Source organism: Cervus elaphus, chromosome 23, assembly GCF_910594005.1.
Source record: "Cervus elaphus chromosome 23, mCerEla1.1, whole genome shotgun sequence".
Classification (NCBI taxonomy): domain Eukaryota; kingdom Metazoa; phylum Chordata; class Mammalia; order Artiodactyla; family Cervidae; genus Cervus; species Cervus elaphus.
The window spans coordinates 66688541-66713927 of NC_057837.1; the positions used below are offsets into that span (position 1 = coordinate 66688541).

At 47.8% G+C, this 25387-nt stretch overlaps 1 protein-coding gene across 2 annotated transcripts in view; it reads left to right on the forward strand.

The window, feature by feature from the left end:
• Window positions 1-20035, forward strand: part of BPI (bactericidal permeability increasing protein) — a 55779-nt gene extending 35744 nt beyond the window's left edge. For both annotated transcript variants that reach the window (XM_043884532.1, XM_043884531.1), the window contains exons 7-16: window positions 44-107; window positions 1528-1619; window positions 5030-5206; window positions 6208-6267; window positions 8687-8854; window positions 9920-9987; window positions 12604-12646; window positions 16721-16784; window positions 18013-18089; window positions 19684-20035. In XM_043884532.1, coding sequence (XP_043740467.1) covers window positions 44-107; window positions 1528-1619; window positions 5030-5206; window positions 6208-6267; window positions 8687-8854; window positions 9920-9987; window positions 12604-12646; window positions 16721-16784; window positions 18013-18089; window positions 19684-19722 — 852 coding nt within the window. In that variant the 3' untranslated portion in view covers window positions 19723-20035. The remainder of the gene's footprint in view (window positions 1-43; window positions 108-1527; window positions 1620-5029; window positions 5207-6207; window positions 6268-8686; window positions 8855-9919; window positions 9988-12603; window positions 12647-16720; window positions 16785-18012; window positions 18090-19683) is intronic.
• The last annotated feature ends 5352 nt before the right edge of the window (window positions 20036-25387 follow it).

The following is a 25387-nucleotide window of genomic DNA, read 5'->3' on the forward strand; positions in this document are numbered from 1 at the left end:
ACTACAGGAAGCCTTCCCTGATCTTTTCTTTTATTCTCCCAAGATCTGCGAGGTGGTGACTGGTACTGTGTCCTCCAAGCTGCAGCCTTATTTCGAGACACTGCCAGGTAAGAGCTAGGCGGAGCTAAGAAGGCTGGGATAAAAGGGGAGGGGGAACCTGGGGTAGAAGGGGGAGGGAAAGTTGGGGTAGAAGGGAGATAGAGAGGTGTGATGGAGCCAGCAAGTTTCCTAGGCAGGCCTGGCCTTGGGTGGGAATGAGTAGAGCTGGTTATTTTCAAATGGTAATTAGCGTCAGATCCCTTGGGACCAGGTCCTTGTAGCAGGTCTGGAAGTTAAATGGAAGAGAAACCCTACAAGGGCCAAACAACAAATACCCACAGCCCCCTGAAGCCAGAGATACATAGCTGATCTGAGATCTGAGGCTGGTCACTTCCCCTCTCAAGGACTCAGTTTCCATATCTTTAAAATGGACACAATCTTCTCTTTCCCCAAGTGCTCAGTAGACTGTGAAGGGTTGCAGAAGGTGCAGGAAGACCCATCTGGCCAAGTGTCACCATGTGTCATGTACCCAGCAGTAATGTTTCCTCTCGGCCTCCCAGTGCCACACTGAGGTCACTGTTTTCTGCCAAATTTACACCAGGAAACAGGAGCCATGACTTGCCAAATTCACAGGGCCAGTAAGAAGCAGAAATATGATCCAAATTCAGGTTTTCCTACTCCAGAGCTTGTGCCCCAAACTTCTACCAGGGCTGCCTCCCCACAGAGCCTAGTGTGGCCAACACGTGGTACTTGTCCGTTTCAGATACATTTCCTTCTTCCGGGCACTGCCCCAGCCCCTACAGGTGCAGAGCCCATCCTGGGTGTGTTCAATGCAGTTGCAGGGTCCAGGGTTTAGCCTCACCGTGCAGGAAAAAGATCTTGGTTTGAGTCCCAGCCTTGTCACTCACAAGCTTTGCCATCCAGGACTCATTACGTTTTCTCAGTTTATTCCCTCTAACATGGGAAAGAAGGGCTAAAGGAGAAACCAATATTCATTTCATCCTCATTGATTAATGCTGGAAACAGAGAAACCATTCCGACTTGAAGCCAGTTTGGCTCAGCCTGGGATGTTATCGCTGCAGTAATGACCCCTGCTGGCTTTAGCCCCTACCATGTAGAGGGCATCTGCAAAGTCGTCAGTAGTACCCCACCCTGCAAATGAAGACAAGTGGCTCAGAGGAAACGAAAGGACTTGTCCAAGGTCACACAGAGTTCAGTTTAAGCCCAAGTCATCCTGCTCCTTGACTCTGCTTTAGCCATGTCTCAGGGCTGTTGGAAGAAGGGAGGGAGTTGATGTTTCTGTGAATGTGGGCTGTGGGCTCATTGTCCTTTAAAGGGAGCTTAGGGAGGAGGGCTCCTTGGAGGCAGCGGGAATGGGGTTAGCACGGCAGGTCTGTATTTACCTGTAGGCGATGCTGACTCTGCATCCCAGGCTCCAGAGATGCTGCCACGGGGAGCCAGCTCATGGTCCATCTTCTTTCCCTCTAGTGACAACCAAACTAGACAAAGTGGCTGGGGTCGATTACTCGCTGGTGGCCCCTCCAAGAGCCACAGCCGATAACCTGGATGGGCTGCTGAAGGTGAGACTCATATCAAGAATCATACCCCCTCACACCTCTGCCTCAGAACCCCCACACCTGGGGGCTTCCCATCATTCTTGGAAACAAATCTTACAATGACCCCACCCCTTTCCTATCCATCCTCACCACTCTCCCCAGCCCGCCTTCCATGCCTTCTCCTGGCTCCAGTCACACTGACCTTCCTGCTATTTCTGAAATGCACGATGACTGCTCCCTCCCCAGGACCTTTGCATTTGTTGCTTCTTCTAGCCAGGAGGCTCTCACCCAGATATCGACAGCAGCTCTCTCTCCCCTCCTTCAAGTCTTTGCTCAAGTATCCTCTCCCTAGAGAAGCCCTCCCAGACCACCATTGCTAAAAGAGTACCCTCCTCTTCCCCTACATTCTGCTTTATTTTTCTCAGCAGCACTTATTACTCATGTACGCACACCGCAGTCACAAGCCTGTCTCCCTCAATATGATGAAAGAGAAGGGGCTGTGATTGCTTGGTTCTTCACCGTACACAACACCTAGAACTATGCTTGGTGTGTAATAAGTGTTCTGTAAATGTGTATGGGATGGATGGATGGATGGATGGTTGGATGGATGTATGCATGGATGGATGGATGGTTGGATGGATGGATGGAGTGAGCTAGTTTCATTTCGTGCCACTTTCCCCCTCACTGTCTACCCTCCAGCCAGGCTCACTGGCCTTGCACCTCCTCAACACTTCCAGCTAATTTCCGCCTTAGGGCCGTCATCCCCTCCATTCCCTCTGCCTGGACTCCCCTCTCCTCCTTCCCCTCCTCTTCCCAGCCATCTTCTTCTTATCCTCCAGCAGGTCTTGGCTGGGATGTCACTCCCCAAGCAGCCTTCCCCCATCTCAGCTGGAATAAGTCCCACTTTCTGAATCCCCCCCGGATGTACCTCAGTCCTTCCACAACTGGTGTGTCTGTTTACTATTTGCTTGTTTTTTCTAAAGCACATTTAATGTCCAAAAGAAAATGTAGAGACCACATAGAAGCAGAAGAAATAAATAGGAGGGAAAGAAGGTGGGGGGAAGAAAAGAGAAATTACCATAATAATATGACTTAGAGATCTGTATGCTGACACACAAATTACACTTCTCCAACCCTCCAATCCTTTCCTCTGCTCAGATACAGAAAATTACACACACACATACACACGTGTAAAAGAGACAGAAACAAAAATACACACATGTAGGCATGGAAACAAATACACACAAAAACAACATATATAAACATATGTATGTATACAAGTCATGTTTTACAACTTTTAAAACCAGAACAGTGCAAGGTATACATCTATCAATGAAATGTCCTCCCGTAGTCCTTTAACTGGCTCTTGGGTCTTTCAGTGGACAGCTTGTGATAAGGTATGCAGACAGTGCCCCCTCTTGGGATGTCTGAGCTCTTTCCATTTTTTCCACAAGTGTAACCAGAGCTGCCATGAGTATCCTTGTAGCTGGGTCTCTGTCCATCTTTGATTATTTTCTGGAAGTGAAATTGCTGGACCAAATAGTATACTTGTAAAAAAATCTAAGTGATAAGATGGAACAACGGATTAAAACAATACCTGATTATCCCTAGTGAATGAGAATGTCCTGTTTACTGCCCCCCCCCCCCCACACTCAGGGCTTCCGCCCAGAGGTGATCTGTCAGCCATGGCGGGTATTAATCTGATCCTGAGCATTCATATACACTTACATGAAAGCCCATCTAGTTTTACTGAGAATCTGTCTGCATTGTTCTTCACTTGCTTTTCTCACCTAGCGATATATATTAGAGATGGTTCCTGGTTGGTACATAGGTCCACCCATCATTTTTATATTTTGTCTTTTTTGCAGCTATTTTTAAGAGTTGCTCATGATATTTATTCTTTAAGATTGGTGTCATGATCATTAACGGCAAATAATGATCCAAAAGTACAGAGAATACTACACATTATCACATACCCACTACCCAGATTTTAGAAGTGTTACTATTTTGTCATGTTTACCTTTGATATTTTTTGAGATGAAATATATTGTAGAAGTAAATAGCTGAGGCCCCCTTGGGGACCCTCTACCCCACAGGGAATCACGTGGATGACATCCTTATGTGTCCTTCTCGCCTGAGTTTTTATACTTTTTCTATCTATCTCTGATGTCAATAATTCTTATGCCTTTAATTTTACATAAGTGGCTTCCTTCATAGCTCAGTCGGTAAAAAATCTTCGTGCAATGCAGGAGACCCGGGCTTAATCCCTGGGTTGGGAAGATCCCCTGGAGAAGTAAATGGCAACCCACTCCAGTATTCTTGCCTGGAGAATCCCATGGACAGAGAAGCCTGGTGGATTATAGTACATGGGGTCGCAAAGAGCCATACACGACTTAGTGACTAAAGCACAGTTTTACATAAATGGTATTCTAACATATGTATCCATCAAAAATTTGCTATTTTATAACTCAACATTATTGTTTTTCAACTAAGTGAATGATCTGTTTTTTGCAATGCGTAGCCAAATTGCTCTTCAGAAATGTAAACATATTCCCCAGGAGCCCATGTATACTCTCACCAAAAACTGGATAGTATCAGTTTAAAATACACACATATTTAAAACAATTTACCTCTCTCTTGAATATTTTGCTAATTTGATAAGTGAAAACAAACAAACAGAATTCTCCTTGTTCTTTTAGGAGAATTTCTGCGCTTATTTGCAAGGTTGAGGCAGAGACCATGGCATGGTTAGGAATGTGCTTGCCAGAATCCAGACGTCTGGATTCAATCACTGATTCTGGCACTCACCCTTTTGAGTGAGCTTGGGCAAGCCACTTCATCTCCCCAAGCCTCAGTGTGTGTCTGTGTGATCAGTCACTCAGTTGTGTCCGATTCTTTGTGACCCCGTGGACTGTAGCTCACCAGACTCCTCCGTGGAATTTTCCGGGCAAGAATACTGGAGTGGGTTGCCATTTCCTTCTCCAGGGGAATCTTCCCAACCCAGGAATCAAACCTGCATCTCCTGCATTGGCAGACAAATTCTTTACCACTGAGCCACCTGGGAAACTTCAGCATCCTCTCTTGTAAAATGCAGGTGATCTCATCTACCACACAGCCTTGGTGGGAAAACACTTAGAAATTAGCACAAGGAGGCATGCAATGCTATTGTTAGTTTCAGGCCATGGCTTTCTCCTCTGTGAATCTGGGATTAGTATCTTTCAGTTCAGTCAGACAGTTCAGTCGCTCAGTCGTGCCCGACTCTTTGCGACCCCGTGAATCGCAGCATGCCATGCCTCCCTGTCCATCACAAACTCCCGGAGTTTGCTCAAACTCATGCCCATCGAGTCAGTGATGCCAGTTTTTTCCTGGAATGGAGACATAGAATTGTAATTCTTGAAGGATGCCCAGGCTCACTCTGCTGCCTCTGCCTGCAGGGGGAGTTTTTCAGTCTGGCCCACCGCAGCCCCCCGCCCTTTGCACCCCCACCGATGGCCTTTCCCGCCGACCACGACCGCATGGTGTACCTGGGCATCTCTGAGTATTTTTTCAACACGGCCGGGTTCGTGTATCATGAGGCTGGAGCCCTGAATCTGACCCTCAGAGACGACATGGTAAGGCCAAATGGGAGTGAATGTGGGAAGAGAGTGCAGTAGATGGTCTGGATCTGAGTCTTGGTTCACAGCCAGGAATATCGAGGTCTGAACTCTGGAGTCAGCCAGACCTGAGTTCAAACCCCAGCTCCCCTCTTTCTCATCCTGGTGACCTTAGGTTGGTTATTCAGCCTCTAAGAACCTCATTTGTAAAACACTAAAAATAATATCTTCATCCAAAGGATGTAAGGAAGGTTGAATGAGATATGATTACTTGGGCAGCCCCAGCACAGACTTATGAGTGTGGAGGAAATCCCCTGAATTCTAATGGTAACAGCTAACATTGACTGAGTCCCTGCTGTGTCTCGGTCTATAATCCAGTCTTAGCATCGTATCACCATTATGGTCATCATCCTCAATGTCTTTGTCTCTATATCTGTGGCTGAGTCCTGCTCTGGGGCTCAGTTTGCCCATCTGTAGAATGAGGAAATGACCATCCTCCCCAGAGTCTAGGGGCAACGGGACCCACCCTGCTCACCAGCCACGCAGGGTTCCTCCTCTGCTGCTCTAATAAGACATGCCAGATCCTCCCCCTCTGGAGAGGCATCAAAGGGATGCTGAGCCCTGACTTGCCTCCCTGTGGAGATAAACAAAGACCATCCCAATGAGAACTCTTGCGTTTGGTAGACTCAAGGCAGACCCAGGGTGGGAAAGCTTTATAGTGAAAAAAGGGAGGGCGCTGGGTAGGCTTTTACAGAGATTGTGGGTGTGGGCAAGCTGGAGGCGGGGCTAACAGAAGCCAGACATCTTATGTGATCAGTTTGGAAAGCAAATCTGATTTTTCCAGCACAAAAATTAAGGAAGCTGGCAGTCACTGATCATTCTGGGTCAGCATTCTTCAGTCATACATGATCTGGCCATGGTCTGTTTATGTATTCATTCTCTCACACCTCATATAGAATTTGCCCCCCAATCTATAACATAATCTTCCAAGATCCTTTTCTCTTCCTCCCTCGCTACAGATTCCAAAGGAATCCAAGTTCCGCCTGACAACCAAATTCTTTGGAACCCTGATACCCCAGGTAAGAAAGGACTTGTTCCCCTTTAGTCATCTCATGAGGAGGCCTGGGGGGAGCTGAGAACAGCTCTGCTGAGAGCTGCTCCCCGTCCAGATGGAGAGGTGACCCAGTCTGAGAGTATGGACATAGCTTTGTGCAGCCCATCCCCAGTGAAGAGAAAGGCCCCAAGCACTCCTGTCCCCAGGTGTGAGAGTAGACCCTGAGGGCTCATCCATTCATCAAATAGTTACTGCGTGCCCACCACGCTTCTGGGGCCCTGTGCAGGGCATCCAGCAAAACAGACTGTATCCCAGCCCTCCTGGAGCTCCCGTCCAGTGGAGAGAGAGAAAATTATTGTTCAGACACCCAAAACAATAAAAAGAGAAAACTCAGACTCTGATAAGTGAAAAAGTGACAGTGTTAGTCATTCAATCGTGTCGCACTCTTTGCGACTCCATGGATTGTAGCCCACCAGGCTCCTCTGTCCATGAGATTTCCCAGGCAAGACTACTGGAGTGGGTTGCCATTTCCTCCTCCAGGGGTTCTTCTCAACTTAGGGATCGAGCCCTGGTATCCTGCATCGCAGGCAGGTTTTTTTTGCTATCTGAGCCACCAGGGAAGCTGAAGTTTATCACAAATTGGCTGAAGTTGATGAGGTCACTACAGACAAAGGCAGCCAAGTCGGGCCCCTGTCTCAGTCTGCCTGGGCTGCCATAAAGAAATGTCACAGACTGCCTAGCTTAAACAACAGAAATTTATTTCTCACAGTTATGGAAGTCAAGAAGTCCAAGGTCAAGGTGCCAGCAGATTCGGTTTTTGATGAGGGCTCTCTTCGTGGCTTGTAGATGACTACCTTCTTGCTGGGTTCTCAGATGGCCTTTCCCTTGAGCTTGTGGAGAGAGAGCAGGTCTCTTCTTATTAGGACACTAATCCTATTGGATCAGGCCCCACGCTGATGACCTCATTTAACCCTAACTACTTCCTTTAGGCCACATGTGCAAAGACAGCCACACTGAGGGTTGTGCTCAGTCATTCAGTTGTGTCCAACTGTTTACAACCCCATGAACTGTAGCCCACCAGCTTCCTTCTGTCCATGGGATTCTCCAGGCAAGGATACTGGAGTGGGTTGCCATTTCCCCCTCCAGGAGATCTTCCCGATCTAGGGATCAAACCTGTGTCTCCTGCAGCTCCTGCTTTGGCAGACAGATTCTTTACCACAGAGCCACCTGGAAAGCCCACACTGGGGGTTAGGGTTTAGGTATATGAATTTGCTGAGCAGGGGGGACACAAACATTCAGTCTATAATAGCCTGTTTGATGGTGGCACTTCCAGAAATTTCTATATAGACAGTACTGGTGTGGAGGAGGTGCAACGCCTAGCGGGGTCAGGGAAAGGGAAAGGGAGGCTTCATTTGCATAACAATTGCATTCTTTTTACTCAGACTGTGAGTTTACCTGGGGGAGGACTGGAGGCTAGCAGAGATGGTGGTGTTGTCAAAGCTCTCTTGTTCCTCCTTGAACCCATCTCTACTCTCCAGACTTGAAGGAAGAGAAAGAGCCAAGCTAGGGAGGAATCCAGGACAAACATTCAGGGAGAGGGAACAGAGAGTGCAAAGAGTTTTAGACAGAAAGAGACCAGATCACAATTTTTTAAGTTAATTTCAGGATACTTTTATTCCATCCAAAAAGATATTTTGAATTATAAATCTCTTCCTGGGATCTATCTGGGTTTGAACTCTGGCCCTTACTTGCTAGTTTTGTGTTCCTGAGCATGTTCTGCCTGTATCTCAGTATTCTCATACATAAAATGCAGTAATAACAACTTCACCTCATAAAGCTGCGATTGATTAACTGAGTTGATGTATACAAAGACAGCGAGTCACATTTGAGGAAAAGAAGTCCCTTGTGGGTGGGGTTAGAGGGCAGGTGGTAGAAGCGGTGGAGGGGGTGGGCATGGGGTGAGGTTGGCAGGGTGCCAGGTGCTGAATTATACAGTCTTTACAATTTATTCCGAAAGCAATGGGAAGGCTTCCCTGGTGGCTCAGTGGCAAAGAATCTGCCTGCCAGTGCAAGAGACACAGGTTCAATAATCCCTGATCTGGGAAGATCCTACATGCCACGGAGCAGCTAAGTCCGTACGCCTCAACTATTGAGCCTGTGCTCTAGAGCCAGGGGGCCACAGTCCTGAAGCCCGAGTGCCCTTGAGCCTGTGCTCTGCAACGAGAGAAGCCACTGTAATGAGAAGCCTGTGCATCGCAACTAGGGAGTAGCCCCCGCTCACCACAACTGGAGAAAAATAGCTCGTGCAGCAGTGAAGAGCCAGCACTGCCAAAAAACAACAGTGGGAAGACATTGGAAGTGCTTCTGCAGGACCAGGACAAGATACGATTTAGACACTTTCTAATCAATGGCCTGTTTTGTTGGTCGTCCCCTGTGGGTTGCAGGTGGCCAAGATGTACCCTGACATGCAGATGCAGCTCTTCATCTGGGCCTCTTTGCCTCCGAAACTCACTGTGAACGCCAGCGGCCTTGACCTCATCTTTGTCCTGGACACCCAGGCCTTTGCCATCCTCCCAAACTCCTCCTTGGATCCCCTCTTCCTGCTTGAAATGGTAAGCCGATCCCAGATCTGAGCAGACAGGCAACCCTGGACAGGGCTCAGAGCACTGCCCTGAGAGCCAGGGGGACTGGTGTAAAGCCTACCCAGACTCAAACCTACACTGTGTGTGTCCAGGGCCACTGTCTTCTGACTTCTTCATTCATTCCGTTATTCATTCTGTGGTTGGCTTGAAATAGGTAAACTATTTTCAATCTGTTCATGCATATCTTTGGCCATTCAATTATGCACTTGTGGGTTTGTTCATTCATTTATTTAGTCATTCAATTATTCATTCAACTGCTAACTTGGAAATCTACTGTATCTTTGCTGGTTCATACATGCATTTATTTCATTATTCATTTATTATATCTTTGTTCAATGGATCATTCCTTTGTATATTTGTTAATTCATTCATTAATCACTTATTCATCCATGCCTATCTTTATTTATTCCTTCCTTTGTGCATTTAATCCTTCACTTATTTAAGTTTTCATCCCATGGTTGACTTGTACATTCATTCATTTGATCACTCTATCACTCCACAAACATTTGGTGGCACCCACTCTGGCCACTGGAGGTGAGGGCCAGACTCTCCCCAACAGCAGGTACTCAGGTCTGTCCAGCCTCAAGTTGAGACCCATTTTCCTCACTTTGCAGATTCAGTGGGTTCTGAGGGGGTCGCCCAAGGTCACACAGACAGTGGACAGGAAAGCTGAGGTTGGGAACCTTGGTTTTCTGAGTAAACATTTGTTGAATGACTAAATGAATGAATGTGAAATAGAGCTGGCCTGGACTCCTACCTCACAGCCTGTCTCCTACAGCCCATGGGAGTGGCCTGGGAATCTGAACTGGTCCCAGAAGCAGGGAGAGAAAAATGGTAATTGACAGTCCAGGACTCATCACAAGCACAAAGCTGGCGAAAGGAAGACTCGTCCCTTCCGTGGGTTCTGTGGGCCTGCCCCGGCAATGTGGGCTCTTCTGCTGAGTCTCTGTGAAGCAGACCTTCTGGTCTTGGAGGCTTTGCGGAGCCCCGGGGTTCTGGGTCAGTGGCTTCACTTCCCGGATGGTTGCTTTGCAGAACTTGAACCTTTCTGTGCTTCTTGGTGCCAAGTCCGACAGACTTATTGGAGAGCTCAGATTGGACAAGTAAGTGGGCCGGTGGGCGTGGGAGGAGGGGGCTGCCCATCCATTCTTCTTTCAGCTTTGTTGCTGCGAGTGTGCTTCCTCTAATTGTGGCAAGCGGGGGCTACTCTCTAGTTGTGGTGTTCGGGATTCTCTTGTTGGGGAGCACAGACTCTAGGGCATGTGAGTCAGTAGTTGCGGCTCGATTGTAGGCTCAGTAGTTGTCCCAGGGCATGTGGAATCTCCCTGGACCAGGGATCAAGCTCATGTCCCCTGCATTGGCAGGCAGACTCTTATCCACTGAACTACTGGGGAAGTCCTGCCCATCCAGTCTTGGTGCCTGTGAGTTCACAATGACCTTACAAAGTTCCAAACTTCTGTGTTCATTCATCCCATTTAAACCTCAAACAGGGCACGGTAGGTACAATATCCCCATTTTGCAGATAGTGAAACTGGTGCTCAGAGATGAAGTGACCCGCCCTTTGCAGATAGTGAAACTGGTGCTCAGAGATGAAGTGACCTGCCCAACACCACACGTCATAGGGTGATCAACCATCTCGGCTTGTCTGCAGTGACCCAGCTTTAGCACTGAAACTCCCACATACCAGGTCACGCCCCTATCCTAGTCCACTCATGACTGGGCAGTGCCAGTTGATAAATCTCCTCCAGCCTCCAGCCACCCCACGTCCCTGGCCTTCCTTGACACTTGGAAATCCACTTCAACTTCTTCACACCCCATCCTTGGGGCTTCATCAGCCACCTCCTGCCAGAAGACTCTGGAATCCGTGCCTGGGATTGAATCCCAGCAGAGGAGGTGGGGGTTAGGAACATGGGCTCGGAGGCTGAGGCGGCTGCCTTTCAAGTGCAGCTCACCTTTGGCAAGCATAGAACTCTTCAGACTTCAGCCGTTTGCCCTGGCTGGTAAAATAAGTCCAATAATTGTTCTTTGCCAGCCGCATCATTGTATTAATATGTGTTGTGATGGTTAGAACACTTTGAAGGATATAATAAGTGCGCAACAAGCAAGAGGAAAAGAGAAAGACAGCGGCACACAGAAGAAGAGCAATACAGAAACGGGGGGAGAGACAGGAAGAGACGGGGAAACACAGAGACACAGTGAGGGAGGGGGAGACACTGAGAAAGAAAGTAAAGCAAGACAGACAGATGGATAAAGAGACACAGTAACAGGGAGACTGTCACAGAGACAGACAGACACCAAAGGAGGCAGGAGGGAGAGAGGGAGACACACAGAGATCAAGCGTGAGGGAGACGGGCAGAGTAGACGTGATGACCCCCGCATTCTGACCTGGCGTCTACCTTTTCTTCACTTTCACTCTGCTTAAACTGAGTCTTGACCCACATTCCTGCCTGTTTCTGCCTTCTCTCTGGCACAGAGCTGTCCTTCCTAACCTTGAGTTTGGCTCCTGAGGTTTGCATGCTGCTTATTTCTCCTGGCATCGTTTTGACAAGTGTTACTGCTTTGGAAACATGTGGATTTCATTTTCCTGGAAACACCTTTCAGGTAGAGGAGCTGGAGAAAATACAGCTGGGTGATGGCTGAGCACAGACTTCCTGAAATATGCAGGAATGGGGGGTGGGGAGACCCCACAGGGCGAGAGCTTTCAAGCTTTGTAGGGTCCTGGAGACAACAGAAGCTTTGGCATCAGGGAGACCTGGTTGAAATGCTACTTGGCTGATTGTTAACTGCGTGCCCTTGGGCAGATTGCTTGTCTTCTCTGATTGTCAAGGACATCATCTGTAAAATGGGAGTGTGATGGGCCCTTGCCTCTTGGATGTTACAGGAATTCAGTGGGATATAGCATCCAACATAGTGAAAAAAAGGGATTCATTAAATAGCCACTTATTTACCTTTCTCCTGGATCATTGTTAAGATGTCATAAAGTCCATAAATAGGGGGATTGTTTATGGGCTCAAATTATTCAAAAGTCTGAGGGTTTCAGACACAGATAGATCCAGGTGCTCAAATGATATCCTTAGGTCTCTGACTCTCTTCTTGGCTCTGTTCTCCCCCATACTGGCTTCGTTTCCCAGCAGGCTGTCACCGAGTGGTGGCAAAAATGGTCACCAGCTAATTTTGCTGGAGAAAAGAGAATACCTCACTCCCAATATTTCCAGCAGAAGTCCTTGGACCAGCATGGGTTAGTGGTCAATTCTCGAAGCAATCACTGTGGCAGCGGAGGTAGACTCCGCCCTTTGGCCAGCCCACCCCAGAACCCCGCATTAACAATGTAGGGAACAGATGACTGTCCCAAAGAAAAAATCGGGGAGCTGTCACCAGAGGAAGGAGGAATGGATACAGGATGGGAAAAGCAGACGACATCCACCAGAGAGTGTCCCTTCTCCTCAATAATGTGCTAAGTTGCTTCAGTTGTGTCTGACTCTGTGCAACCCAGGGTCCTCTGTAAGGAGAGCCTCCAGGCAAGAATACTGGAGTGGGTGCTATGCCCTCCTCTAGGGCACCGTCCCAACCCAGGGATCACACCCATCTCTTATGTCTCCTGCACTGGCAGGAGGGTTCTTTACCACTAGCGCCACCTGGGAAGCCCTTCTCCCCAGTAACTGAATTCTAATATGGGTCAGGCAAATGGTGGTCTCAGCTTTCCCCTCCCCTTCTCACAGGCTGCTCCTGGAACTGAAGCACTCAGACATCGGCCCCTTCTCGGTGAGTCTGAGGCCCTTGGGGGCTCCTTCCTTCCTCTGATCTTGAGATAACTGTCCTGAGGGCCACCTGGGCTCACAGCATCATTTCAACAGACCACTGATTAGTTTGCATATAATTTACATGTGAAATAGTGAGGGGAGGAGCACTGTGGGTTTTGTGTACAACTGACTTCCATGTCTCTACAACCAAGTAGAGACAAGTAAATTTGGAGACGTAGCATCATAAAAGATATATACTGTCATACTACCTTTGAGCAAAGTGGGATATTCTAGGTTTTTGTCACAATGAATTGTGTGATGAAATCTTCATTTCCTCTTGAACAGCTTAAATGAATATAGTAGTCCCCCTTATTCACAGCAGATATATTCCAAGACCTTGGGGTTGCTTAAAACCACAGATAGAAGGGAACTCTACATATACTATGCTTTTTCCTATACTAAGGAGACACAGGAGATAGGGTGCTGACCTCTGGGTTGGGAAAATCCCCTGGAGGAGGAAATGGCAACCCACTCGAGTATTCTTGCCTGGGAAATTCCATGGACAGAGGAGCCAGTGGGTTACAGTCCACAGGGTCACAAAGAATTGGACATGACTGAGGACACGCACGCACACACACACACACACACACACAATTGTGGGCACAGAGACCTGAGCTGGAATTTTAGCTCCAAACCTACTAACTATGGGCCCTGAGCAAGCCACTTCCACTCACTGAACTTCCTACAAATACTTTCCCTACAAATCAAGGATAATAATTTCTGCCTGAGTTAGTGCAGTGAGTTTTAAATGGGGTTAACTGTACACAATCAGGTATAGAGAATCTGCTCAACAGATGTGCGTTGAATGAACAACTGAATTACCTTCCTGAGTACCTACTATGTGGCAGGCCCTGTTCCACGGATGGGGATGTGCTGATGAATTAGACAAGAAAACAACTTCTTCTAGAGCTTCCATTGTAGGGGAGAAACAGACAATGAGAAATGAGGAAGATCATTTCAGTCAAGATCAATGCTTTGAAAAATTAAGTGGAGGCGGGGTAGAAAGTGACGGGGGAGGCTAAGGGTTAGATCCTATGATCAGGAAAAGCCTCTCTGGGGAGGTGATAGTTGGGCTGAAGGAGTCCACAGGTGGAGATGTTGCAGGCAGAGGGAACATTAGGAGCAAAGGCCCTGTGGTGAAACAGCTTGGCTTGTTCCGGCAATGGGGGCAAGCAGTGTGGCTGGCAAAACAAGATGAGAAGTAGGGGGCAGAAAGAGAGAGGCAGGCAGGCAGGGAGGCAGGGGTGGGCCCACCCTGAGCCTTCTAGGCTAGAGTAGCTTGTGTTCAGAGGGCAGTGAGAAGCCAGCGAACTGTTTCATGCAGGGAGGGACATGATCCCATTTCCACTTTATAAAAGATGCCCCTGCAGAGATGATGGGAATGGACTATGGGGGAATGAGTCAGAGCATATGAATCCTTGCCTTGGGGAGGCCGGTGCATTTGTCCACATGAGAGATGATGGAGGCTGGGATGAGGCCAGGAAGGAAGAGAAAGATGGCGGATGGGAGACATACTTTGGAAGCAGAATTAGAACTTGGGGAGAGATTTTCTGTGCGTGGTGGGAGGAAAGGCAATGAAGAATGACTCCCAGATTTTTGACTTGAGCAGCTGAGTGAATGAATGGTAGAGTTACTTACAGAGTAGGGCAGATGGGAGGGAGATGACTGGTATCTCGCCAGCCCACAGAGATGATTCCACTGCCTGGAATCCCTGTCATCAAATAGACTCACCACTGGGACTTTCCCTGGTGGTCCAGGGGTTACGACTTCATCTTCCAATACAGGGGATGCGGGTTCAGTTCCTGGTCGGGGAGCTAAGATCTCATGTGCCTCATGGCCAAAAAAAACAAAACAAAACAAAACATAAAGCAGAAGCACTATTGTAATGAATCCAATAAAGGCTTTAAAAATGGTCCACAACCGCAAAAAATCTATTTTTAAAAATAGGAGGTTCACTGCTCCGTCTCCTCCTACCATACCCTCTGGCCCCGGTGCAGAGCTGCCCCTGTAAACAGCGGGTCAGATGCTCTTCAACAGTCGACCTGAATGAGCCTTGCCCTTGTGACTTCCATTGTTGTTGTTACTTAGTTGCTAAGTCCTGCCCACTAAGTCATGTCCGACTCTAAGCGACCCCCCAGGCTGCTCTGTCTATGGGATTTTCCAGTCAACAATATACTGGAGTGGGTTGTTTGCTTCTCCATTAAAAGATGCTAATTCTACCCACAATGTCTTACTGCTCATGGCCGGAATCTGCCAGAGAGCCTCTTGCCAAACCTCTGGAGAACATTTCCTTAGATCTCTGAAATGCACCCCCATCACCCAGCCCTGAAGTCAGTCCCAATATCCCCTCCAAATCCGATGGAAATCCAGCCAGCCGTTCCCATCTGATAAGATTACAACAAACAGAAAGACCCAAAGCAACCTCATTGTATTTTCATGGATTTACTGATGCCAGGGTTCTCCTGGCAGCAGCTGGACTCAGTCAATAACTAACTTCTGCTTCTGCAGAAAATAAAAATTTAAAGTTCCCAGATTCATGGGAATAAGGGCACCACATTTGATGAGCCCCAGGAGTTACAGCTGGGGGAAGGAAACTGAATTAATTGTTCCAGAAACAAAAAATGTACATATTGACAGGTTGTAAATGTCACCACTACAGGCCATCATCTTGAGGGTGTTATGTTATTTTTGAACTTTTTTTTTATTATTGCAAAAGCAAAACATGTACATTGTAGAACAGTCAGAACCTACAGATTTGCAAAACAAAACATAAAAATCATTCCTGTTTTCACCACTTACTTTATAATTTGGTGTATATCCTTCCTGACTTTTTTCGATGCATATTTAATAACCGGATGGAATTACGTGGTTTCTGTAGCCCGATTTTTCTTTGTTTAAAATTTTTACTGGAGTGCAGTTGATTTACAGTGTTGTGTAGAGCAAAGTGAATTAGTTATACATTAGCCTGCTTTTTTTTAACTCAAAAATAGATCACAAAAAAATCTATGTTGATAATTCTCAGGTGGGCCAAAAAGTTTGTTCAGGCTTTTCTGTAAGATGTTATGGAAAAACCCAAATGAATTTTTTGGCCAATCCAATATATTTCTGTTGCTGTTGTGGGTTCAGTCACTAAGTTGTGTCCAATGCTTTTCTACCCCGTGGGCTGTGGGCTCCTCTTGTCCTCCACTGTCTGTCAGTTTGCCCAAATTCATGTCCATTGAGTCAGTGATGCTATATTTCTGCCATATCATCTTTAATAATTACACAAGAAAAGTGAAAGTTTTAGCTGCTCAGTCGTATCTGACTCTTTACAACCCCATGGACCAGGCTCCTCTGTCCATGGAGTTCTCTAGGCAAGAGTACTAGAGTGGATAGCCATTCCCTTTTCCAAGGGATCTTCCTGACGCAGGGATCGAACCTGGGCCTTCTGCATGGCAGGCAGATTCTTCACCATCTAAGCCACCAGGGAAGCCCTAAATAGTTACACAGTATCTCTTATTATCCAAATGCAACCAGGTTGGGGCCCCCCCTCCCCACTCCACACCCCCCCACCCCCGCCCCTGGCAGATGATTCCCCAATTGTTGGACCTGTAGATTGCTTTTATTGTTTTGGTTGTATTTATTGCACTACCTCATTTCTTTAGGATAAATGCCTCGATGGCATGTTTGTGACCCCCTTGGCACACACATTGTTGAGGTTTCTGATGAACATTGCCGAATAGCCCTGCGAAAGGTTGAATTAATTTGCCCCTAGCCTGTGGTATCTGAGAGAATGCATTTTCTTACACAAAGGTTCTCACATTTCAGTGCTCTGTGATGACCTTCCTTGCCCCCTACAAGTCTAGAATGCAATTTGCATCTGGAACCTTTAAAGCGGAAGAGATGACTTTGGTGACCTTGAGCTGCAGTGTTTCCAGGTCACCCCTGTCTCCGTCTCTCGGCGGTTCTCCCTGAGATTGTTCTGGGTGGGAGGGCGGTGACAGAGGACAGCTGATGCCCCAGTGCCCTGACGTGGTCCTGTCCTCCTGATCCCCAGGTTGAGTTGCTGCAGTCTGTCATGAACTACGTCATGCCCACCTTCGTGCTTCCGGCGATTAACAGTAAGGAGTTTTGGAGAAAGGATTGATTTCCAGTCCTGGTGAGGCGGGTGGATCTTAGAGCCATGGGTTATCTGGCCCCCACTGTGGAGGCTGGAGGTGGTCCCCTCAAATGAACCTCAAGTGATACCTGGCCCAGAAAAGGGAGGGGAAAAGGGTTGAGTTCCTCCTTCATGAACTATGAGACAGTCCCTTGAGACGGAGAATAATACCTCCAGTTTTCATGGGAGGAAATGGGAGATCAGAGAAATGAGTGGGTCTCAGGTCACAGAGAAGGTAAGAGATGAAGCTGGAATTCTATCCCAGCTCTGAAGCCAGAACCTTGTCTTTTTCCAAGAGAGAAGGGCTAAGGAAGAGGGGCTAACCTGGGCTAACAACTCTTCCACTCAGCTCACTCACTGGTGAAACCCCTGACCTTTGCAGAGCCGGGTGCAAGGGTGCAAACAGAGGCCCACCCCCGCTGTGATGAGAACATTCAGGCCGGCAGTCCCCACACACCCTTTTTGGCACCAGAGACTGGTTTCATGGAAGACAATTTTTCCATGGACAGGGTGGGAGGGGATGGTTTCAGGATGATTCAAGCGCATTACCTTTATTATGCACTTTACTTCTATTATTATTACATCAGCTCCACCTCAGATCACCGGAGGCTGGGGACCCCTGATTTAGGCCACTTAGAAATTATAAATGAAGACAATGAATTGTTACATATAGACTCTGGCTTCTCTTCCTGCCTTCACAAGTGCAGCTTCATAATGAGCTGGGGGACTAGGCTGGAGCTTAGAATTCTCCAGAGTTCCATGCCAGAGTGTGGTGGGATGGGGGAGCTAGCTCCTGGCTACCACGCATTTCTGGTTTCATCCGAAACATTGAGGGCCTTCACGTGCATATCCGTCACGTGTCTCCAAGCCTCCACACCCCAGCAAGCAGCTGCCCCGGCTGTCACTCGGGCCAGGGGTGCACCGGCAGTGCTGGCACCCTCGGGCGGGTGGTCTTGGGGCGAGGGGGCGGGAATTCCTGTGTCTGCAGTGTCCGGAGGTCAGTGGAGGAGAGAGAAGAGGAGACTCTGGGCAGACTCTTCCTGCCTAGGTTTCTTCCCAGAGCCCGGAGCGCTGGTCCAGGGAGGCTGCGGGCTGGCTGCCCGAGTCCCGGCCCAGCCCTCTCTCTCCCCGGGCCCCTCCCATCAGAGGTGGTACCTTCACCTTAACCTCTGCCTTAACCTCCAATGCAGGGAAGCTACAGAAAGGATTCCCTCTCCCGCTGCCCGCCTACATCGAGCTCTTCAACCTGGTCCTTCAGCCTTACCAGGTGAGTCCCCAGGGTCTCCTCCGCCAAATCTCCTACTTCAATAGCCACCTTCCTCCAGCTCTGGATCAAGCGCTGTCGACCCTTAACAACACTCCCGCAGGGTGGGCTGTGTTGCTAAACAGAAAAGAGAGGATAAGACTCAGAGAGGCCACACCGCCATTAACTGAAGTCCAAAGTCAAGGCCAGGTCCCGGTTTTTAACCCCTGTCTTGCACCTCTCCCACACAACACTCGGTAAAAGTGGAACTCACTTGGTGGCCCCAAGCCTCTTTTATAAGGTTGATGCATTTAAATATTTGACAGATATGTGACGCATAGCCTTCCTTTGCATCCAGCGTCCTTCCAAGCCCGTGGTCAGTGTCTGGCAGATTAAGACACCGGAATGGACAGCCTCCTCTTCCCTTTTCCCCGGTCTGACCCCAACAGCATCTGACACTATTTTCCCCATCCTTGGAACACTTTCTTCTCTAAGCTTTGAAGATTCCCTCTCCAGGTTTTCCAGCCACCTCTCACTGTGTTATTTGGTCTCCTTTACTGGTTCCTTCTTACCCTCCCAGAGAGAGTTCTCCAGGATTCCTGCCCCGGCCTCTGCCATTCCCCCACAATTGCTTTCCCTGGTCATTGTCGTCTTCTTCTTCTTCTTTTTCTTAATATTGATTTATTTGGCTGCACCCGGTCTTAGTTGCGGTATGCAGGATCTTTAGTTGCTGCATATGAACTCTTTAGTTATGACATGTGGGATCTATTTCCCTGACCAGCATGGAGTCTCAGCCACTGGGCCACCAAAGGAGTTCCTCCCTGGTCACTTTCATCAGCATAGCACAACAGTCACCTCGGTGTGACCCGGCCGAGGTTCCAGTCTCTTCCATGTGCCCAAAGGATACATGCTGGCTTCCTCAGTGTCTCCACTTGAAAGCTCCTTACACCCACTATGTCCCAAAGAGCTGATAACTCTACAAGGAAGCCATCACCCACTCTTGCATTTCTTACCTCGGTCCAGGGCTTTCTGATGACCCTCATGGGAAACACCCACCCAGATTCCTCGCTCTCCCTCACCCCCAACATCCAGTCCATGGAGAACTCCCAGGACTAAGAGACAATAGAGAAGTTAATTGAGTGAGCAGAGGAAACACATCCCCCACATCTAACCCAGTTCATCCTTAAAATAAAAAATGACCCCCTGGGCACAATTGAATTCCTTCCTTTCTGAACATTCTTGAGTGAAGGGCAGGAAGGAGCGAGAGAGAAGTGGTTTTGCAGCCTTGATGGCAAAGAGGGCTCCCTGGAGCTGCCAGCAGGCAGGGATGACAAATGAAGGCCTTCACGGCAGCCCAGGGGTCTCCATGTCTGAGCGGAAAACAGCTGCCAGGAAAACTGCTGACAGATTCCCCGGCATGGGCAGCCGCTGATGTGCAGACCGTAGGGGCAGGATGCCAGCCCCCCGCCCCCCACTCACTCCTGCCTTTCTGTCAGCAGAAAGGCTCTTTCCCAGCAGGCAAGCTCCCAAAGTTTTCTTCTAAAAACCCCTGCATTCCCACCCTCACAAACGAGGGGTACTCTTCCGGCGGATGACGGCGTTCTCATCTCTGCCCCAGGATTTCCTGCTGTTTGGTGCAGATGTCCACTACAGCTGAAGACCCCATGGGTGCCGGGGGGCTGTCAATCAGGGGGTGCAAGGTTGTCAGCACCCGATCCTGACACGCCCCTGGGGCACAGGCTGCCTCCTCTCCAGGCTTCCCTCTCTAGCTCGGGACTCAGAGACTCTTGCAAACTTCTCTGAATTCAGATTCAGAAATGATCTAAACATGGAAACCTGGTTCTTTGGAAAACTGAGTGGTGTGTATTTTAGGAATTGTTTCTTTCAAGGGCTAAGGCTGCAGGGACATTTCCCCCAGGAATTGCATTTCAATGGTAATCACAATATTTTTCTTTGTGCTTCACACAACATTAAAAAACAAACAAAAAAAATCTTTTTTTTCTTTAGAATTCTGGTGATCATGTTGTTTCTTCTTGTTTTATGTCCATTCATTCGTTTATTGCCTGTACCCAGTGTGGCCAAGATAAAATCACCTCTTTTTAGTTCTCTAATTAACCTCTTGAGTTCCTACATGCTTTCCTGAGCAGAAAGTCCCACTGTCCCTTTTTGAGGACACCCCTCATTCCACACTGCCCAAGAATAATTGGGGTTTACTTAGTCCAAAGGGACTGCGTCTTGGTTCCTAATGTCAGGCGGCGGTCCATAGAGTAGATCTGTTCATTGGGATGTTGTTCCTACCACTGCCAGATAGTGTCGCTGTTGAGCAGTGAGTTCCCCACAGCCCATCGTCTTCCTGTGTATTTACTGCGACCGCTGCTCTTCTCACCACCACATGGTGACGCTGTTGAGCAGCTAGCCCACACAGCCTGTTCTCTCGGCCCCATTCTTGGGCAGCCTTGATGGCTCCCTTAGTCCATGCTTTCTGCCCAGCCATTGCGCCTAAAGCAGAACACTAGGCTAGGAGACAGAAGCCGTTGGATTTTTTAGTCAGTCACATCCTCAGCTGCAATTAACATTTCCCCATGACTCTCCAGATGGGGATTCCTAGGTGGTGCTAATGGTAGAGAACCCGCCTGCCAATGCGGGAGACATCCTGGGTGGGGGAGATCCCCGGGAGGAGGGCATGGCGACCCACTTCAGTATTATCGCCTGGAAAATCCCATGGACAGAAGAGCCTGGCGGACTACAGTCCATGGGGTCGCAGAGAGTCAGACACGACTGAAGCGACTTAGCAAGCATGTATGACTTTCCAGGCTGGTGTGAAAGCAAGACCACCAGCCCAGACTGTCCTTGGATTCTTGGTGAATTTCTTGGGGCCCATGGGCCATTTTCTGCCATGGGACACCAGGCGTGGCTGTCTCAGGCCATTAGATGGATTCTAACAGCACTGTACTTGAAAGTGATAGAGCGGTCCTCCTTAGCTGCTGACTTTCCGTCTGAGACCAGAAGGATGAGGAAGAGTTTGAAACAGGCAGTGGGGTTTAGCGTGACATGACCAGATTTAGTTATAACGTTGTGACTTCTGAAAGCGTTGGAGAGGCAAGATGGCAGGGGGCGGGAACAAATCAGTAGACTGTTGTCATGCAGACTTCTTCCAGGCTGATTATAGTAAAAGTAGAGAGAAGCATTGGTAGTGGGGAAAAAAAGCAGATAAAAGTTTTTTTTTTTTTTAATTTAAAAAGAAAAATGTACATGCTTCGGCTAACAGCATTGATTCTCCGTTAATAGAGGTAGACACTCTGGGGCCACACAGCGGAAGGGAGGGATATTGATCAAGCACAGCACACTAATGGTTTCATTTAATCCTCACAGCACTTTCCATCCCCCAGAGTGGGACCTGTTCAATCCTTTTCGATTGAGTCACTCCCCGGATTACACATCTGGCAAGTGGCAGAGCTGGGATTCCTGCCCTTTCTGCCATCAGAGCCCAGGTTCTTTCCACTCCTCCCAGATGTCCAAATCTTGTCTGTTTTGGGCATGGCGTATTAAAGGCAGGACTGCCAGGCTCGGTGGCCTGGGTCGTGCACTGTAAAAAGACACCAGGCTGAAAGAACAAAATCCTTTCTCTAATTCATCTCCCAAGAAGGTGTACCTTTTTCTATTTACACTTAATGGAAGCACTGAATAAGAACAGAAAAAAAGCAGCGTGTTAGGTTGGAAGGAGAGGATGAATGGGAGCACAGCATGGGATGAGGCCGGGAGGCTTTTAAGACTGATAAGGGCTCTGAATTTTGTTCCAAAAAGTAAGGGAAGCCATTGGAGAGTTTCGAGCAAGAGGAGGACACACTCCAAATCACATTTTTTTAGAAACCCCTCTGCCTGGGGTGGGAGCACAGCTGCTAAGTAGGGGACATAACCCAGCCTCCCCTTTCCCTCCCCAAAATCACCACTTCCTCTCCTATTACTCTCTTTGGAGATGGTCAGCCCACTCCCATTCCTACCCTCTGCTTTCCAAGGCATTCAGGCAGCCCCTGTCCCCACTATCTGTAGAAATAAGTGCAATTATCTCTTGTATCTAAAGACTGGTGAGTGGAACCCCGTGCGCCCTGGGGAGCTCTCGCTAATGGCTGAGAAATAGGCAGTTGTTTGGAGGTCTGGTGTGAAGAGCATCCCCCAGGACACTCCCAATTATCTGCCACGCTGCCAGCAAAACCACTCCTGGAGCGGCTTCTCCCTTCGGGCTGAGCACTGCTCGCTCCAACTGGTGGCTAATGGGTACAGGGTTTCTTTGGGGATGCTGAAAATCTTCTAAAATTAGATTGTGGTGATGTTTGCACAACCCTGTGAATATGCTAAAAACCACTCAACCTACCCTTGAAATGGGCGAATGTTACGGTGTGTGAGATGCATGTCAACAAAGGTGTTGGAAGGGAAAAAAAAAAGAATTGCTCGCTCTGGACTGCCTGAAACCTCATCATCAGAGCAGCTTCACTTCTGGTTAATCATTGCCCTCTTGGGGTTCCTTCTGGCAATTCTGACTTAAATGTGAAGGAGGGGTACCCAAGAGAAGAGGAGGTGTCAACCTGAGCCGTCCTGAGCTGCACAGCTTTCCAAATGGTACTTAATCTCTCTGATCCTCTATTTCCTTCTCTGAAAAGTAGAGATAAAACCTTGCCCTCCTCTTTGGCATGAGGTTGTTGGGAAGAGTGAGTGGTACCGGTGATAAGTTCGTGACGTGGTGATTAAGAGCAGGGGCCGTGGTCCCAGACACCATGGGTTCAAGTCCCTGCTCCGCTATTAATCAGATGTGTGACTTTGAGCAATTAAATCCTTGTCCTTCAATCTTCTCATCTGTAAAATGAGGATCATAGTAATAATGGGAGATGGTGATGGACAGGGAAACCTGGCGCGCTGCAGTCTACAGGGTCACAAAGAGTCAGACACAACTGAGCAACTGAACAACAACAAATAATAGTAACTACCTCATAGAGTTGTTATGAGAATCACATCTATGTGAAATCTGTATTATGGGGTCTGACAAACAGTAATCAAAGTCGACACTAATCATTAACAAACCACTAATTCTCACTATACTGTAAGGACTGTATCTGACTTGCCAGTTATATTCTCAATGCCTGCCATACGGTTGACTCTCAATAAGCATTTCTTTTTAAAATGTCCAGATTTGAATCCACCTTTGCACGGCTCAGAGCCACTTTGTGATGATTTTCAAAGTATGAGCCAAGGCTGGCTGCCTGACCCCGAGAATCAGAACCACGGCCTAGCTGGAAATCTGGGTTCAGTGATGGATTCACTGTGTGGCTGGTCTTCCCTCTCTTGGTCTCAGCCTCCCCATCTGTAAAAGCAGGGGCCCTCTGGACTACCAGGAGAAGAATCCAATAAAGTGAGCTCCGGCAAATATTACAGAATTTTTTCTTGCTGAGACATTTTCATTTTAACAGAAGCTCCTTAGGGTCCCCAAAGCTATTAAGACCTGGTAAAATGAGGCTAGATTAGATTTTAGATGCTGCCAATTGCAGAGGCAGAGAAGGGGTGGAGGGAGACATAGGAGGGTCTTCGAGTTCCTTATCATTTCCTGAGGGGAGGAGTTGCATGTCCTCAGGGCTGGTCCTGCTCCAGAGGTGTCCTGACATCCTAAGTAGGGGACACAGTCTTGAACCAAACTGGACGTCACTGACTACTATTTTTATTTTTATTTTTTTTCTTTTTCTTTTCGGTAAATCCACATGCCTCGGGGCTCATGTGTATGTGTGTAACTGTGTGTGTTTCCATGCACACACACAGATCTGCAAGTAACCAGGTTGGCGGGGGAGGCTGCCATAAATATTAACATCAAACTCTTCAGTGCGCTGCAGAGATCCAGAATGTCAGGTCTTCACAACATCCTTCTCTTCAGCTAGAGCCGATGTGCTCAGGAGAGCAGGCACCATCACAGAAAACTGCTCGGAAAATGAAGAACGAACAGGGATGTAGAATCCCTGAGCTTGGAGGGAACTCGGATCCCAGTTAGTCTCTTGTTTGCAACGTACGATTCAAGATCGGTGCCACCTGGGAGCTTGTTAGAAATACAGAGTCTCAGCTCCCAAAGGAAACTAATGAATCAGAATTTGCATTTAACAAGATCCCTGGCGTATACACATTCCACAGCTTCCTTATCTGTTCAACCATTGACAGGCTCTTGGGTCGTTTCCATGTCCTGGGTACTGTGAATAATGGGGTAATAAACATGAGGTGCAGACATCTCTAACACATTCTGTTTTCGTTTCCTTTGCGTGTATATCCAGAAGTGGAATTGCTGGATCATACGGTAGGTCTACTTTTTTTTTTTTCAGTAGGTCTCTTTTTAATTTTTTTGAGAGATATCCATATTCTTTCCCTAGTGGCTATACCAATTTACATTCCCACCCACAGTCTATAAGCATCCCCTTATCTCTACATGCAGAAGTTTACATATATACACAATGATATATTATTCAGCTATAAGAAAGGAGGCGATCCTGCCATGTGCAACAACATGGACCTTGAGGACAATATGCTAAGCAAAATATAAGTAAATAAAAACTATATGATGCCATTTATATGTGCAATCTAAAAAGGTTAAGCTTGTAAAAGCAGAGTTGAATGGTGATTACGAGGAGCCAGGAGTTGGGTGGGGGTAGGGGTAGGGGAATTAGGGAGACAGTGTTTGAGGCTCCAAACTTGGAACTCATAAGAAAATAAGTCCTAACTTATTATTATTACTTAAGGTCTAATGCACAGCATAGAATTACAGACAACAATGCTCTATCATAAACTTCAAAGTTGCTAAGAGACTAGATCTTAATTGTTCCCATTACAAAAAAGAAGTGATAATTGTATGCTTGGGTAGAACTGTCAGCTGATGTTACAGTGGTGATCCTATTACGGTATATAAATATGTCACGTCAACACATTGTACACCTTAAATTTGTCAATTACATCTCAATGAAAATAAATTTTAGAATAAGATGGACCAATAAACAAGATCCCCAGAATCTGAGAAATGCTGTCCTAGTCTACCACCTTCCTCTGCCTTCAGAGGCAAAGTGAGGATCAGAGAAGGCCGTGGTTTTCCCCCATGTCACACAGACCATCAGGAGTAGACAGGGATCCAGGCTTCCTGGCTGCCAGCCCATCACATGTTTCGGCTCTGTGTTTCTGCAGCTTCCTTCTCCTGGACAGCTCTTGGCTCTCTCCTCTGCAAAACTTCATGTGACCTTCAAGACCCAAGAGGATGTCACCTCTCTGCAGAAGGTGCCCCCAGAGACATCCTTGGTGGCAGA